This window comes from Staurois parvus, unplaced genomic scaffold (genome assembly GCF_062004578.1).
Source record: "Staurois parvus isolate SC_StPar_1 unplaced genomic scaffold, SC_StPar_1.0 ptg000575l, whole genome shotgun sequence".
Classification (NCBI taxonomy): domain Eukaryota; kingdom Metazoa; phylum Chordata; class Amphibia; order Anura; family Ranidae; genus Staurois; species Staurois parvus.
Genome location: NW_028318371.1, coordinates 457,929 through 475,568, shown reverse-complemented (window position 1 = coordinate 475,568; position 17,640 = coordinate 457,929). Strand labels below are relative to the sequence as shown.

The following is a 17,640-nucleotide window of genomic DNA, read 5'->3' as shown; positions in this document are numbered from 1 at the left end:
AATCCCCTGTTCACGGAGTGTGACTGGCAAAGGGGGCTTGTCAGCTACAGTGGCCCTATCCTCAGCCTCCCCCGATTCCTAAGTGTAACAGTAAAACCCCAAATTCAAACAAACCGACTAATTACACTTCCCAGGAGACTGGGGCATATTTGATGTGTTCAGTGCTTGCTGTTAAGTGGCAACATTCAATGAAAGCTGCATACGGAGTCCCCTCTTTAATCGCATACATTGCACAGAAATGACAAATTCCAGTAGGTGGCAGAGAAAGGTCTCCGCCTAAGTAACTGATCATAGTTTAAAGTGGACCCAAATAACAAGCAGACAATCAGCACATTAAACAGATAGAGCAAGAACACGATGACGTCAAACTACTAAGATTTTAACACGAACCTTCAGTCCCCGTTACAGGGGTTGGACAAAATTATGGAAACACTAGGTAAAAGCACAAAATCATTAGCTCCTATAGTGTTGGACTGCCTTTAGGATCCAAGATGGTCTGAATTCTCCTGGGAATTGACAAATATAAGTCTTGGGTGGTGGATAATGGAATCTGATACTACTCTTCATACAAAAATCGTTCCAGCTCTCGCAGAGATGCCAGAGGCGAAAAACGAGCCCAAATCTCGTTGACCATAATGGCTCTATGATATGGAGGTCTGGCGACTGTGGCGCCCAGGGAAGGTGTGAGACTTTGTCTGCATCCTCGCCAAACCGTGATTTGACAACGCCAGCTGTGTGAATTCAGAGCATTGTCAGCTTGGTAAATGGCGCGGTCTTCGGGAAACAATGTCTGCACCATGGGGTGCACATAGTCGGCCAAAATTTGTACATAGTCACTGGCAGTGACTCTATCTTTCAAGGTGACAATGGGACCTGCAGAATACCAAGATATGGCTGCCCAGACATCGATTTCCCAGAAACTGTATATGCCGCCATAACCTTTGATATTGTACCTCGTGACACGGCAAATAAATTGGCAACTTCAGTCACAGAGGCACCAGCTAAATGGCACCAACAATTTGCCCTCTTTGAAGCTCAGTAAGCTCTGACATGACTCCATATTACCAGCTGCGCACGCAGTAAATGATGGAAGTGAGGCTTTCCACCTGTTAGCTAGGTGTCTCATCACACAGCGGAAGCAAAAGAATGTTACGTCACTTCCGCTTTCAACACAAACTATGTCGTCACTTTCACACCTGCAAATCATGTAGTGTTTCCATACTTTTGTCCAACTCCTGTACTTCTTTCTTTCTTTCTTTAGGAGAACACACCCCATGCTTCTGCCTTCCTCGCTTAGGTAAGAATGACATCCTCCCCACCCCACCTGAAGCCCCCTAGGATACCAACATCATGTATCCCAGGTGGCTTTGGGGCTATGTACAATACGCTGTGCATGCGCAGTGGAGTGTCATCGGGAGCTGCTTGTTAGGACCTGGAAGAGAAAGCTGGCTCCAATGATGGCGGCACAAGGCCCTGTGGGTTCCGCTGTCAGCAGATTACTGCAGGGCAATGCTGCAGTTGATGGCTGGGTATGTTATTTAAGTTCACCCCAGCACACAAGGTAGGAGGGGGTTTAGAGTAAAATTAAACCTGGGGGGGTTAAGTTCCACTTTAACCTGTTGTCACCCAAATAACACATATTTGCAGCCACAAGGGCAGGCTTTAACACCCACACATGTGCGTTGTTGGGCAGCCAATGTTTCTGTGCTGAGAACAAGCTCACTGCAAGCTCCCAGCACAGACACTGGCCTGTCACAGACAGCTCTCGGCCCTCACTAATAATCCATAGCCGGTGGAACGACTCCTGATCATGTGACCACTATGACAGCCAAACACAGTAGTCACATGATCGAAAATCTTCCCACCCCCCAGGCACTCAGAACTTTGTACAAGGACACCGGAGTAGGCGGAAAAGGGTTAAAGGGACTTCAGATGAGACATTTTTGTGGTCATTTAGCTCGTGAGATAAACAATATAAAGCCAAAGACACAACAAACTGACCTTTTCTGCTAGCCAGCCCATGTGCCGAATTTCATGACTTCCAGAGGTTCCGTTTTTTCCCAGCTGAGTTTGGACTTCGGCCATCACCTTGGGAAGAAGTTCCGTCACCGCCCCGTGAATTGCGTTGAACCAGGTCTGGGCCGCCGCAGGATCTTTTGCTCGCAGCACCGCAGTATGCTTGGCATCAGGTGAATGCAGTTCTAGATGTCTGCAATACAGAACACATGCGTTTACAGCGGGAAATCCCAGGATCTTCTTAGAATCCCCTGTTCATAGCTCTGGATTTTTAGGATATTTTGCCACACACAGTTGAATAAAAACTGTACATCTTTGGACTAATCTCCAGACAGATATAACAGACACAAATGAATGCAACTCTGTATTCATTAACCCCTTCTTCCCAGCCTTTTAAGAGATCGCAACACCGGAGCATCGTTACCTGCTTGCTCAGCTTCCGCACCATGTGATCACTGTGATTGGATGATTAGACAATTGGAAGCCCATCCTACCAGCTTCCAATTGTCAGTGACGGTACTGTCAGAGTGCTGGGGGCATGCTGCCAACACAAAACAGGTATGTGTATACGTGGAGGCACAGAATACAGCCAATCTCTGTGCTGCCACATATATACATACATCCGACAGGAAGGGGTTAATACATCTGGAAATGTGTGTTTTTAATGCCACTAGTGGAAGTGCCTGAAATTGATTTGGTATCAGCCTCTTACTATGCAGCAGCACTGGAAGAAGAAGGGGCAGAACCGAGAGCCAATCAGGTGTGCTGCATGCACATGTACCAACATACAACATACTGATAGGAGAAGAGAGCAAAGAGATGACCTAATCAGTCTGCTGCTGTTGTTTCACCATCCAATCAGACGGTTGGGGGTGGACAGAGGACACCACTGTATTTCCTAACTGTAAGTAGTCTTGTCTGCTTGGCTGTGCTGTCTGGCAGAGCTGTGTAAATCCCAGCAATGGATGAACAGATATAAAAATCTTCTGACAGGAAAAACATTTCTCATATCTGTATTTAGAGTCCAGCTTTCTAGGACTGTGAGTGTACTCCATGCACCTAGAGATGACAGGATCCACCCTAACTGCTTTAAGGAACAACATGTACTGTATATAATAACAATATAAATCACATATAATAACCATTACAGTCTGCCTAAGGTGGCAACAAACAGGCCCCAGAAATAAAAACTGGGCCCCCCATCTGTGGGAATACAAACCAACCAATGAGATGTAGATATGAGTGCGTTTTGTATGATTGTCGCTCTTGTTTCTTCCTATTATGTAAGTACCGGTCGGGTTTTAATAAAGAACATTTTTTATGGCAGAACATTATTGCAGATCCCTTTGGCTTTTCTTTGGAGAGACACTGAATAGTGAATTTGTGAGGAAGGTTTGTTTTCTGCCCGGTATATTGTGGCTCCTGGAGGTTGGACGTTCATATGGATATAGCCAGTGTTGCTGAAAGGAATATACCTCTATATATAATATATCTCTACAAATCTGAGGAACGGCTCATTCCAGACAAAGTGTAGAAAAACAGCGTACTTTGATTAAAAAGTTCCTTGGAGAGGAGAAAATATATAAAGAAGTGCAGAAACTGATAGGCTGCTCAGCTAAAATGATCTCAAATGCTGTAAAATGGAAACCAAAATGTGAAAGTAAAAAGAAAACTGCCATTTGAATGGATCAAATAATAGCCAAAATGGCAAAGACACAGCCAATGATCAGCTCCAGGAAGATGAAAGAAGGTGTGACGTTCCCTGTGAGGACTGTTACAATTAGAAGACGCCTATGTGAAGCCAAGCTATCTGCAAGAAGCCCCCGCAAAGTCCCACTGTTGGAAAAATGACTGGTGAAGAGGTTACAATCTGCCAAAGAGCATATTGACTGGCAAAAGAGAAATGGGGCAACATTTTGTAGACTGATGAAAGCAAGATTGTTCTTTTTGGGTCTAGTGGGCAGAGACAGTTTGTCAGACGACCCCCAAACACTGAATTCAAGCCACAGTACACTGTGAAGACCGTGAAGCATGGTGGTGCAAGCATCATGATATGGGGATGTTTCTCATACTACGGTGTTGGGCCTATTTATCGCATACCAGGGATCATGGATCAGATTGAACACATCCAAATACTTGAAGAGGTCATGTTTTTTTTTTTTGAACAGCCAAATATTCCTTTTTCTTCACTTTTTATAAAGTAATAACAAATTTGAAACATTTTTCTTTTTGTTTTGATTTGGAATAGACTGTGCAGTACACTCGTGGAACATCTACAAACTACGGGACCTACAAATCTCCACAGGTGACACTTTAAAAGCCTCTACAGGTTACTAGTTTAGAGTGATGCAGGAGGTCTGGTGCTGGAATTATTGTTCTTGTTCTGACGTTCGTGGCGATACCTCACATGTATGGTGTGATCACCATTTACATATGTGTGCTGGATTTACGTATGTGTATGCATTTGCACATGAGCACGGGGAAGGGGGGGGGGACACTTTAAAACATTTTTTTAATAATTTATTTTATTTTAAATTTTTTTTTTTAACTGTCCCTTTTTTTTTTTATAAATCAACTTTATTGTTATCACAGGGGATGTACAACATCCCTTGTGACAGCATGGGCTATGACAGGTCCTCTTTATGGAGACATCTGGCTCTATCAGACCCCAGATCTCTCCTCTGGCCTCCAATGCAGCTGATCAGACACATATGGGTCAGCACAGTAGCTGGTCGCCAACTGCCCAGTAAACACAGAACCAGAACCAAAAGTGACAAAATCCTTGTCGCTTCCATCTTGTGATCCCACAGAGAGGGAGGAACTACATCAGCTCCTTTCTCTGTGTGTATTGAAGTCGGTGCTGCCGGTTGGAGCGGTCCCAGGATCCCCAATGGAATGAGAGAGCCCAGGAAAGGAATTGGTGGTGGGGGAGGGGGGCGGGCATCCCTCCTCCTGTAGAAGAGATCGCAGTCATAACTGAAGGCATTGTTTTATATATATATTTGGAAATGGTGGTCCAGGCATCCTGCAGCCACATCATAGCCAGCGTGGTGGGAAGAACCATTGTTTGAGATGAGGAAGAAGGCAGTCAACCCATCCAACCTGGTTGGCTGGAGAGCAGTAAAGCTGGCTATACACTAGTAGATTGTCAAACGTTCATCTGCAAATCCTTTGTACATGTGTTGACCGTGTGAACATCCGACTTCAAAATTTCTCTTCCTTTTAACACTCAGTTTTGGAATGAAATGTAATTTCCTGAACAAAATCCGCATTCTCTGTTAGAAGGTCATTTATTTAAAGCAATCTTCCATCCGGATCCTTCGAATTTTCTCATCACTACATTTGAAAACAAACATCGATTTGAACCCACTACCCTTTGGAAATTCAAATCAACACCCAAAAAGAACATTTTCCAACGAACATCCTGGTGTATGGCCAGATGCATTCACCATCTCGTTTACGATGGTTTGCTTGGTGGTGAGCTCCACCAATAGCTATCGGTATTCCAAAGCAATGGATCATAGCACACATGGATGGAGCAATGTGCAATCCTACCAGACTGACTGCTGCTACAGGCTCCTTAAAGGGTTGCTTCACCTTTCCAGAAAGAATGAACAGAATGAGAAGGTGAACAAACACTTGAAGTAGTTACTCCATGCGGACCCATTTATTCCGGTGGAGGTCAACATGGTTATTATGAAGAGCCTCAAGTGCAGTCCTTGACATTTTAAAAACGCCACACTTAAAGAAGAACTCCGGGATAGGCATAAAAATCCCCCATTAGTACACCACCCTACACAAAACACTAAACAGATGATAAAATGCTGAGAAGATTTACCATTTAGGAGAAAAGTCTCATTGAAGTTTCATGACCTCATCGCTGTAATTCAAAAGATAACAGTATCTTCTGTACCAAGGAGGAGGAGTAACATCCGGGATGACATCATATCCTCTCCTCTCTCTGCAGTAAAAGGAAACTACAGTTCCCATCAACCACAGGGAATTGTAGTGAATGTGGGCGGGTCTGTACATGATGAATGTGTCTGAGAGTCTCGGTCTGCCCACCACTGCAAGTGGGGCTGAATTACATCACTGCTTCCTGGAGAAAGAACTACAGAAGGGATGTGCCAAGACCAGTGGCATAGCAGCCACCACTCTTACAAACAGGAAACCAAGGAACATTAACGGTTTGACTTGAAAATGAAAAGATTATTTCACAGCAACTACTGAATGAACCAGAAGATGGAAGACATTCAGTGAAGGTAGGAAATCAGCAAGGACATGTAATGAAGGTTTTGCCCAGAGTTCTGCTTTAAGTAAAAGTGGGCTATGGATTGTAGCTGTAAGCTCCAAGGTCCTGTCTCAGGAATAGGCAAGGCAGCCATTTATTAATATGTGACAGGACCATGGAGGTCAAGCTGGTAAAATGACATAAAGATTTTCTAAAGACTTCTTGTTTTGTTGTCAGGGGGTGGCTGTGAGATGATCAGAGACTGCGGACATGATACAGGAGATGGTCAGAGACTGCAGGCATGATACAAGAGATGGTCAGACTGCAGACATGATACATGAGATGGTCAGAGACTGTGGACATGATACAAGAGATGGTCAGAGACTATGGACATGATACAAGAGATGGTCAGAGACTGTGGACATGATACAAGAGATGGTCAGAGACTGCGGACATGATACAAGAGATGGTCAGTGACTGTGGACATGATACAAGAGATGGTCACAGGCTGTGGATATGATACAAGAGATGATCAGAGACTGCGGACATGATACAATAGATGATCAGAGACTGTGGACATGATACAAGAGATGGTCAGAGACTGTGGACATGATACAAGAGATGGTCAGTGACTGTGGACATGATACAAGAGATGGTCAGTGACTGTGGACATGATACAAGAGATGGTCAGTGACTGTGGACATGATACAAGAGATGGTCAGAGACTGTGGATATGATACAAGAGATGGTCAGAGACTGTGGATATGATACAAGAGATGATCAGAGACTGTGGACATGATACAAGAGATGGTCAGAGACTGTGGACATGATACAAGAGATGGTCAGAGACTGCAAACATGATACAAGAGATGGTCAGAGACTGCAAACATGATACAAGAGATGGTCAGAGACTGCAAACATGATACAAGAGATGATCAGAGACTGTGGACATGATACAAGAGATGATCAGAGACTGTGGACATGATACAAGAGATGGTCAGAGACTGCGGACATGATACAGGAGATGGTCAGAGACTGCGGACATGATACAAGAGATGGTCAGAGACTGCGGACATGATACAGGAGATGGTCAGAGACTGCGGACATGATACAAGAGATGGTCAGAGACTGCAGACATGATGCAAGAGATGGTCAGAGACTGCGGACATGATACAAGAGATGATCAGAGACTGCGGACATGATACAAGAGATGCAGACTGCATTTTTACAAATAAAAAACTTTAGCCCAAAATTAAAGCGAAGCTAAACTCTCTCTTAATCAACATTTCCTATTTTTAATCCTTTTACTGCTAGATAGATAGAATATACCTTCCTATTTACTTGTTTTAAACTTTTTTGTTTACATTTCTTGAGTTGCTTCCGGTTTCTGGGCCATTGTGATGTCATAGATCCCAGGAGTCTTCATGGGCATTTGTACCTTTCATCTGGAGGAGAGGAGTAGGGACTTTCTCAGTCAAGCACATCCTCCTGTTTGCATGCCTGAGCTAATGGCAGATGGATTCCAGGAAGTAGAAGCTACATGAATCTTCTGCACTTACTCAAGATAGCCACAGCTGGAAATCTAAAAAGGTGTTTCTCAAAAGTGATTTCTCAACAAAATAAAGCACGGAGACATAGATGGATGGGTGGGCTTGCGGTGAATATTAAAAATGGATGAAATCGCGCTCTCAGTTTATGGCGCTCAGATACAGTTTAGTTCCACTTTGAACTTTTATGCAGATCAGGGATTCTAATTTTAGAGTACTGAAGACAACAGATCAGTAGAACAATCAGGTGACTTGCAATTTTAGAGAAACTCCGTACAACTTTCCTTTAATTATCATGAAAGTGAAAAGGATCCAGTCTGCAATAAATAGCGTATTTCTCCAAATCCAATAATAGACTATTTCTCACTAATTCCACGTCCCTCTGACCCCTCCCTCCTGCGATCTCTGAATTTCAGCGATATGACTTTCCTGCGTCTTCATATTAAAAAGAAATGGTCCAGGTAATCCCCGAGTTGTATGCATTCCCAGACCTCATCTGCCAGATGTCATTACAGTCTATGGGAGTTTTTACTGTGTCCCAGGTAATAGCTGTGATCCCAGATAGCTGCCGCCGAGCAGCTCCCATCACCAGCCTAGAGAACAGAGAACCGCAGAGAATTTCTCCCAATTGATGGCTAGAGAGCACGAATGGATCGCTATTTCGGGGCTTCAGACATAAGACCTCCGGCGTTCTCTGATTAGTATGTTCGCTGCATCTGAGGACAGTTGTTGGTAACGGGGAGACACAAACGGACCGTCTCGTTCTCGGCGTGTCATGTACTTGGCCAGGCAGAAAAAAGCCTGAAATGTTTTCCAAATCCTTCACAGAGGCGCCTCCACATGAGGGCAAGTCAAGGTTGTCCATTTATTTGGGATCGGCGACATGCCTGCTTAACCACCAGGGGACCGCCCACAGTACATTTACTGCGGCAAAGTGGCCCCTGTAGGCACGATGACGTTTATAAACATCATCCTGTTTACATGGTAAGGAGCGTGTGCGACCGCCCTGCCCGCGGCACCGATCGCGGCCGCGGGTGTCAATTACTGGGTCCCGGCCGGTGATTAGCCACCGGATCCCGGCAATTACCGGCAAACACTGACACGAAGCACAGCTGCAGTGTTTTCAATGCAGCTCTGCTCCCTGTCAGTTTCCAGCACACTGTTCCGGAGAGCAGAGCTTAGCTTTCCAGGACAGTGTGTTCCTGTGAAGAACACCCCACCCCCCCCCTGCCCACTACTAAAACACTCCCTTCACACAGTTAACGCTTTGATTGCCTAAAAATGTTAACCCCTTCCTCCCCAGTGCCATTACTACAGTGTCAGTGCTTTTTTTTTTGCACTGATCACTGTATTGGTGTCACTGGGGATGTCAGTGACCCCAAGTCATTTCCCCCCAGTGTCAGAATGTCCGCCGCAGTCCCGCCATAGGTCACTGATTGCCGCCATAAGTTACTGATTGCCACTATTATTAGTATCCAAAAAAAAAAATTCAGTTCTGTACCGCCATTTGTAAACGCTATAACTTTCACGTAAACCAATTAATTTACACGTATTGGAATTTTGTTTTAGCAAAGACATGTCGCAGAATACATTTTGGCATAAATGTATGATGAAATTTGATTTTAATTTTTTTACTAGACATGTTTTATAGCAAAAAGTCCAAAATATTGTTTTTTTTCTCAAAATTGTTGTTTTTTTTTTATAACGCAAAACACAAAAAACGCACAGGCGATCAATACTACCGAAAGAAAGCCCAATTCATGGGGGGAAAAAGGATGTAAATTTCATTTTGGTGCAGCGTTGCATGACCGTGCAATTGTCAGTTAAAGTGATGTAGCACCATAACACAAACCGCTTATGTAGCTGCTTCCTGACCGCCCTATAGCATAAATACTGCTACAGGGCGGCACAGGTGTGCAAAATCACATATATATACACACACATGATTTGTACTCCCGTGGTTTTCACGCCCCTCCCAGATAGCATCAGATTGCCCATCAGTACACCAGTCATCACATTTAACCCCTTGATTGCCAGGAACACGCTCATACACAAACCTCCATTGTTAGTATAGTGTCTGAACGGATCAACATCTTTGATCAGGTCAGCACTTAACCAGCATTCACATTAGTAAAGCATCCCCAAAAAATGCAGCGTTAACGGGATTAGCCCGGGATTGCACACAGGCCCGTAGAGCCCCAAGTATCCTTCCAGACGTGCTTGCAAATCCAGATTGGCAGCCCACAAATTCTGCAGCACCCGCACTTCCCCCATTCACTACCCAACCTGGAATTCAGGTGGAAATTGCAACTTTAACTACTCCCCTTTATTTTTTGGAGCTGTTTTTCACAGAAGATCTGTATGCATTGATTGTGGAACAAAGCATTTTATATGCACAAAAATTTATCGCCGCCAACCCAAATTCAAACCTTGCCAGACCATTCGCAGGGAAACTCATTACGGTTTCCGAATTAAAATTTTTTTGGGACCTAACCCTCAACATGGGCATTACTAAAAAAAAATGTTTCCAAAAACCTCTGTGTAAATACTGTGTGACATAAACAATTGCAACAACCACCATTTTATTCTCTAGGGCTTCGGTTTCAAAATATAGAAAATATCTGGTGATTCTAATTATTTTTCTGGCAAACATTACAGATTTTTAGATGTTGGAGAGAAGTGTCAGAATAGGCTTGGTCTTCAGGTGGTTAAAGGAGAACTACAGCCAAAGCTCTTTTGGCTGCACTTCACCTATGGATCACAGGACTGCAGTTTGTTCTGCACTTTCTAGGTACACCTACGTACTGTAAGTATGATGTAAAAAAAAAGTTTCCAATACTTCTCTTTTAAATAGGATTCCAGGTATTGCTATTTTATACAAAGTTCCAGCTTGGATCAGTGTATCTATGCATACATTACCAGGACAATCCTCCTAGAAGCTGGAAATCACTGAAGTACACACCAGTACCCCACTTTCTTCTGGGTCCCATTCAGGGTATCCAGCCTTATGCATTGTGAACACAGGAGGTAAGTCACTTAGCATGGGCACCATTCAGAGAATGCTTTGCATTTTCTGAATGAATGCAATGTGTTCTATGATTGGACGACTGGAGGGGTGAGGTGGTGACGTCACCACGTACGGCTCTTGTACAGCCATATGTATGAAGCCAAAGTGAACATGTTGCTGTGTCCTGCATGGACAAACACAGGTTCACTTCAAAGAGGCCCAGGCGTACAAGAGCAAATAGCAGAAGTGCCAGGAGGGGGTCTGACGCATATACACGGCTCAAAAAAATGAAAGTTACACTTTGAAAACACATCAGTTCTCAATGGAGAAAAATATCATGCTGGATATCTATATTGACATGGACTAGGTAATGTGTTAGGAACGTAAGGATGCCCCATCGTTTGATGGAAATGAAAATGATCGACCTACAGAGGACTGAATTCAAAGATACCCTGAAAATCAAAGTGAAAAAATGATGCAGCAGGCTAGTCCATTTTGCTAAAATTTCATTGCAGCAACTCGAAACGGTCCTCAGTAGTTTGTATGGCCCCCACGTGCTCGTATGTATGTCTGACAACGTCAGGGGAGGCTTCTAATGAGCCGATGATGGTGTCCAGGTGTATTTCCTCCCAGATCTGGACCCGGGCATCACTGAGCTCCTGGACAGTCTGAGGTGCAACCTGGCGGCGTCAGATGGACCGAAACATGATAACCCAGAAGTTTTATATTGGATTTAGGTCAGGTGAGCGTGGGGGCCATTCAATGCCATCAATTCCTTCATCCTCCAGGAACTGCCTGCATACCCTCACCACATGATGCCGGGCATTGTCGTGCACCAGGAGGAAGCCAGGACCCACTGCACCAGCGTAGGGTCTGACAATGGGTCCAAGGATTGCATGCCGATACCAAATGGCAGTCAGGGTGCCATTGTCTAACCTGTAGAGGTCTGTGCGTCCCTCCATGGATATGCTTCCCCAGACCATCACTGACACACCACCAAGATGGTCATGTTGAACGATGTTACAGGCAGCATAATGTTCTCCACGGCTTCTCCAGGCCCTTTCACATCTATCACAGGGTAAACCTGCTCTCATCTGTGAAAAGCACAGGGCGCCAGTGGCAGACCTGCCAATTCTGGTGTTCAATGGCAAATGCCAATCGAGCTCTATGGTGCCTCTATGCTCTTCAGACTGTGCTGGGAGACAAAGCAAACCTTCTGGCAATGGAACGTATTCATGTGCCATCCTGGAGGAACTGGACTGCCTGTGCAACCTCTGTAGGTTCCTGGTATCGCCTCATGCTACCAGTAGTGAAAAACAGTCAGAAAAGATGAGGAGGGAGATGGTGACAGTCTGACAAATTGTCTATTTGGACAGTGATATCAGTTAGCAATCTCAAAGGAGGACTCAGTACTATTTAAAAAAATATATTGCTTCTTCATTTGTAAAGTAAAGATCTGGTATACCATTTTTCTTGTTTGGGGTTTGATTGTTTCATGAGTGAATACATCTTTACAGGCTTTTAAACCCATGTTGCCTATTTATGATATACTGTACCAGTGTTTGGCACCCAGGGTGCCATCTGGGCTCCCCAGGATGTCACAAACATTGGACCCACTTTGTCCTGGATCAGTGTCATAAGCTGTCATGGTGCAGATGAACTGGCCACCAGCCCAATAACAACCAATGGCACTCTAGGGCCAGGATGCACGGCACCATTCATTATTATGGTGGTGGCAGCCAGCCTGCCAGCAAACCATGACTCTGACCTATGGCAGGCACCATGCAGGGCCACACCCAGCTTTCAGGAGAAGATGGAAGTCAGTCTCCTCCACTTTCTGCTCTCGGCTGTGCTACTGGAGCAAAAAGGTAGGGCTCTGAAGTGAAGAGGGGACTGTGTGACTGGGAGGGGTTCTCTGATTGGGAGGGCTGCGTGATGGGGGATTCATGTATAGGGGGTCTTTTATGCACAAGAGTGACAATGCTTTGATGGGGGCTCTTGTGAATAGGGGGCCTCTGATGTATGGGGGGCCCTGACATGACAGGGACCTCTAGCATTAAGGAAGGGGTGACTTTGATGTGATGAGGGGGCATTTGACATGACTGGGGAATTCTGATATATTGGGGGTCTCTGATGTGAAGGGGTGACTATGATGAGATGGGGAGGGGGTCTCAGATGTGAAGAAGTGACTATGATGAGATGGAGAGGGTCTCTGATGAGATGGGGGGGGGGTCTCAGATGTGAAGGAGTGACTTTGATGTGATGAGGGGGCATTTGACATGATTGGGGAATTCAGATATATTGGGGGTCTCTGATGTGAAGGGATGACTCTTATGAGATGGGGGGGTCCCTTGATGTGAAGAAGTGACTATGATGAGATGGAGAGGGTCTCTGATGTGAAGGGGTGACTCTGATGAGATGGGGGGGGGTCTCAGATGTGAAGGAGTGACTTTGATGTGATGAGGGGGCATTTGACATGATTGGGGAATTCTGATATAATGGGGTTCTCTGATGTGAAGGGGTGACTCTGATGAGATGAGGGCAGGGGTGTGATAGGGGGGGACATATGACATGATGGGGGCACTCTTATGTGATGGGGGTCTCTGATGAAAAGCGGTGACTCTGATGTGATAGGGGGACTTCTGACATGATGGGGGTCTCTGATGTGAAAAGGTGACTCTGATGTGATGGGATAACTTCTGACTTGATTTGGGAACCCTGATGTGATGGGGGTCTCTGATGTGATGGGGGTCTCTGATGTGATGGGGGAACTGTGAAGTTCATATCATCAAGGTGGTTGTCTGCATCATCCCAGGCATGGATGTCACATTGATAAATAACACTTACAGTACATTTTTACACTGAGATGCCGACATTCTGCATAGTTTTAAAGGGAGCCGCGACTGAAACAACGTCAAGAAATACTGGGATACGCCACTTATCAATGGGACTTGGAGTCTTGAAACCCCCCTACATAAAATTGCTCTCACGGTCCAAAAATAACCTTCAGTGCCCCCAAAAAACTTCTGCTTTTTCCTATTTTATTTCATTTCCTTTTTACTACTTTGAAACATGTTCTGAGAAAACACCCAAATTCATCAAATATTTGCATTATAAGAAAGGATATCAATCACAGCCTGGACAAGTCAGGAAAAGGGAACATTCAACCCAAGTGACTGACATAGACAAGCGGAGGAGGTTGTAGAACCCGGAATGGCCGCAGATGAACTACAGGAGAAAAAAATAACGGAGCCACAACGGGGGGGGGGGGGTTGAGTTTAGCACATACGGTTACAGGATAAAAATAAGTCATTGATCAAAACTTTCAGCAAAAATATATAAAGTTCTCAAAAGAAAAAAAAAAAAATACAAAAATAACCCTTCAGTGCCCCTAAATAACTTCTGCTTTTTGCTAATTTGCTTAGTTTCTTTTTTTGTTTGAGAAATCGCTGAAATTCATAAAATGGTTCTACTGCCAGAAATGACCACTTCTGAGTTACTTCTGACAGGTGTTCCTGCCACCAATACAAAAATGGTGATGGGGAGAGAGCTTCAGCACACAGCCTGTGATTGACAGCCTCAGCTCTGTTCTTGTGTTCTGTGTGAAGGGGGGGGGGGGGTCCCTTCCCTTCCCTACAATCAGCTCTCACAGCTCTTCTCACTGAGCTCTGAAGAGTAACTTCAGCTCCATGCCCCCTGTTTTCTGAAATCTCAAACAAGCTTTATTAATTCTGCACTATGAACAGCTGTAGAGAAGAGGGAGCTGCAGATAAACAAGTACAACGTATGTAGGAGGATTTGTTTCATCTCTGTGTATCACTGGGTGTATGTAAGGGTTTACAACCACTTCAAAAACAGAATCTAAATATGGAATAAAAACAGGGAAGATCGGGTCAATGGTTTGCTTTTTCTTAATTGACCTAAAAAAGGAAACATAACACACTTTTTTTATTTTACAAAATGAGACTTTCCAATGAACAGATTATTATCAAACACAAAAGTTCAAACACTATTATGTAGAATTAATGATGTCATTTATCAAAATTGTATTACAATGAGCTTCAGGATGAATTAAAAGAACAGGAAACTAATTGTATAATTATCTGCAGGTGGTACTTACCCCCCCATGTCCCCTACACATACATGGAACCCCCTCATCCCATGCCACAGGTGGTACTTACCCCCCCATGTCCCCTACACATACATGGAACCCCCTCATCCCATGCCACAGGTGGTACTTACCCCCCCATGTCCCCTACACATACATGGAACCCCCTCATCCCATGCCACAGGTGGTACTTACCCCCCCCCATGTCCCCTACACATACAAGGAACCCCCTCATCCCATGCCACAGGTAGTACTTACCCCCCAAGTCCCCTACACATACATGGCACCTCTCCCATCCCTTGCCACAGGTGGTACTTACCCCCCATGCCCCCTACACATACATGACACCTCTCCCATCCCATGCCACAGGTGGTACTTATCCCCCCATGCCCCCTACACATACATGGCACCTCCCCCATCCCATGCCACAGGTGGTACTTACCCCCCCCCCCCCCATGTCCCCTACACATACATGGCACCTCTCCCATCCCTTGCCATAGGTGGTACTTACCCCCCATGTCCCCTACACATACAAGGAACCCCATCATCCCATGCCACAGGTGGTACTTACCCCCCATGCCCCCTACACATACATGGCACCTCCCCCATCTAATGCCACAGGTGGTACTTACCCCCCCATGTCCCCTACACATACATGCCCCCCATCCAATCGGTGGTACTTACCCCCCATGTCCCATACACATACATGCCCCCCATCCAATCGGTGGTACTTACCCCCCCATGTCCCCTACACATACATTACACCCCCCATCCCATGCCACAGGTGGTACTTACCCCCCCATGTCCCCTACACATACATGCCCCCCCCATCCCATGCCACAGGTGGTACTTACCCCCCCCATGTCCCCTACACATACATGCCCCCCATCCAATCGGTGGTACTTACCCCCCCATGTCCCCTACACATATATGCCCCCCATCCCATGCCACAGGTGGTACTTACCCCCCCATGTCCCCTACACATACATGCCCCCATCCAATCGGTGGTACTTACCCCCCATGTCCCCTACACATACATGACACCCCCCATCCCATGCTACAGGTGGTACTTAGCCCCCCATGTCCCCTGCACATACATGCCCCCCATCCAATTGGTGGCACTTACCCCCCCCATGTCCCCTACACATACATGACACCCCCCATCCAAATCGGTGGTACTTACCCCCCATGTCCCCTACACATACATGACACCCCCCATCCCATGCCACAGGTGGTACTTACCCCCCATGTCCCCTACACATACAGGCCCCCCATCCAATCGGTGGTACTTATCCCCTCCATGTCCCCTACACATACATGCCCCCCATCCCATGCCACAGGTGGTACTTACCCCCCCATGTCCCCTACACATACATGCCCCCCATCCAATCGGTGGTACTTACCCCCCCATGTCCCCTACACATACATGCCCCTCATCCAATCGGTGGTACTTACCCCCCCATGTCCCCTATACATACATGACACCCCCCATCCCATGCCACAGGTGGTACTTATCCCCCCATGTCCCCTACACATACATGCCTCCCATCCAATCGGTGGTACTTACCCCCCCATGTCCCCTACACATACATGCCACCCATCCAATCGGTGGTACTTACCCCCCCCCCAATGTCCCCTACACATACATGACACCCCCCATCCCATGCCACAGGTGGTACTTACCCCCCCCCCCCATGTCCCCTACACATACATGCCCCCATCCCATGCCACAGGTGGTACTTACCCCCCCATGTCCCATACACATACATGCCCCCCATCCCATGCCACAGGTGGTACTTACCCCCCCATGTCCCCTACACACACATGCCCCCCATCCAATCGGTGGCACTTACCCCCCATGTCCCCTACACATACATGACACCCCCATCCCATGCCACAGATGGTACTTACCCCCCCCCCCCATGTCCCCTACACATACATGACACCCCCCATCCCATGCCACAGGTGGTAGTTACCCCCCCATGTCCCCTACACATACATGCCCCTCATCCAATCGGTGCTACTTACCCCCCCATGTCCCCTACACATACATGACACCCCCCATCCCATGCCACAGGTGGTACTTATCCCCCCATGTCCCCTACACATACATGCCTCCCATCCAATCGGTGGTACTTACCCCCCCATGTCCCCTACACATACATGCCACCCATCCAATCGGTGGTACTTACCCCCCATGTCCCCTACACATACATGACACCCCCCATCCCATGCCACAGGTGGTACTTACCCCCCCATGTCCCCTACACATACATGCCCCCCATCCCATGCCACAGGTGGTACTTACCCTCCAGGGTGACCTCCCTGCCCGCCCTCGTCACGTGTGGCATCCCGGAGGTCGGTGCCAGTGACGGAGAGGATGGCGCCCCCGACAGAGGGACTGGGTGAGGTCGGCGGCCAGCCCGCGGAAGATGTTGGAGATGAGGACGGGCATCTTGTTCTCCCGGCCCCCCTTCATGGATCCCCAGCCCGCCCGGCTCCACCACCCGCACCGTCCGCTTCTGGTTGGCGATGGCCTCGGGCTGGGGGGGCTCGGAGGGGCCCCGGAACGATCCATTGGTCACCCCGTTGTCCCCGGACCGGTCCGCGCTCAGCACCGGGGAGACCTCCGACAACTTCCCCGCAACTGTGTACCAACCGTCCCGGAGCAGCACCTCCACCCTGCCTTCTACCGCCATCCCTCCATACTGAGCACACCGACGACCAGCAC

At 46.7% G+C, this 17,640-nt stretch overlaps 1 protein-coding gene across 1 annotated transcript; it reads right to left on the bottom strand.

Annotated features, from left to right (window-relative positions):
* Positions 1–479: 479 nt before the first annotated feature.
* On the bottom strand, positions 480–17,608 carry LOC149450294 (beta-1-syntrophin-like). Its single transcript, XM_089691992.1, has 4 exons — positions 17,218–17,608; positions 7,686–7,692; positions 2,002–2,209; positions 480–506 (listed from the first exon to the last, which is right to left on the bottom strand). The coding sequence occupies exons 1-4, from the start codon at positions 17,606–17,608 to the stop codon at positions 480–482; spliced, it is 633 nt and encodes a 210-aa protein (XP_089548118.1).
* Between the last annotated feature and the right edge of the window lie 32 nt (positions 17,609–17,640).

What these genes read in the sequence shown, in the direction of transcription:
- LOC149450294 (XM_089691992.1), bottom strand. Translation starts at nt 17,608, where the DNA reads ATGGCGGTAGAAGGCAGGGTGGAGGTGCTGCTCCGGGACGGTTGGTAC. An exon ending in TGGGCTGGCTAGCAGAAAAG is followed by an intron (nt 507 to 2,001) that starts GTCAGTTTGTTG and finishes GTCAATTCCCAG; the next exon opens with GAGAATTCAGACCATCTTGG.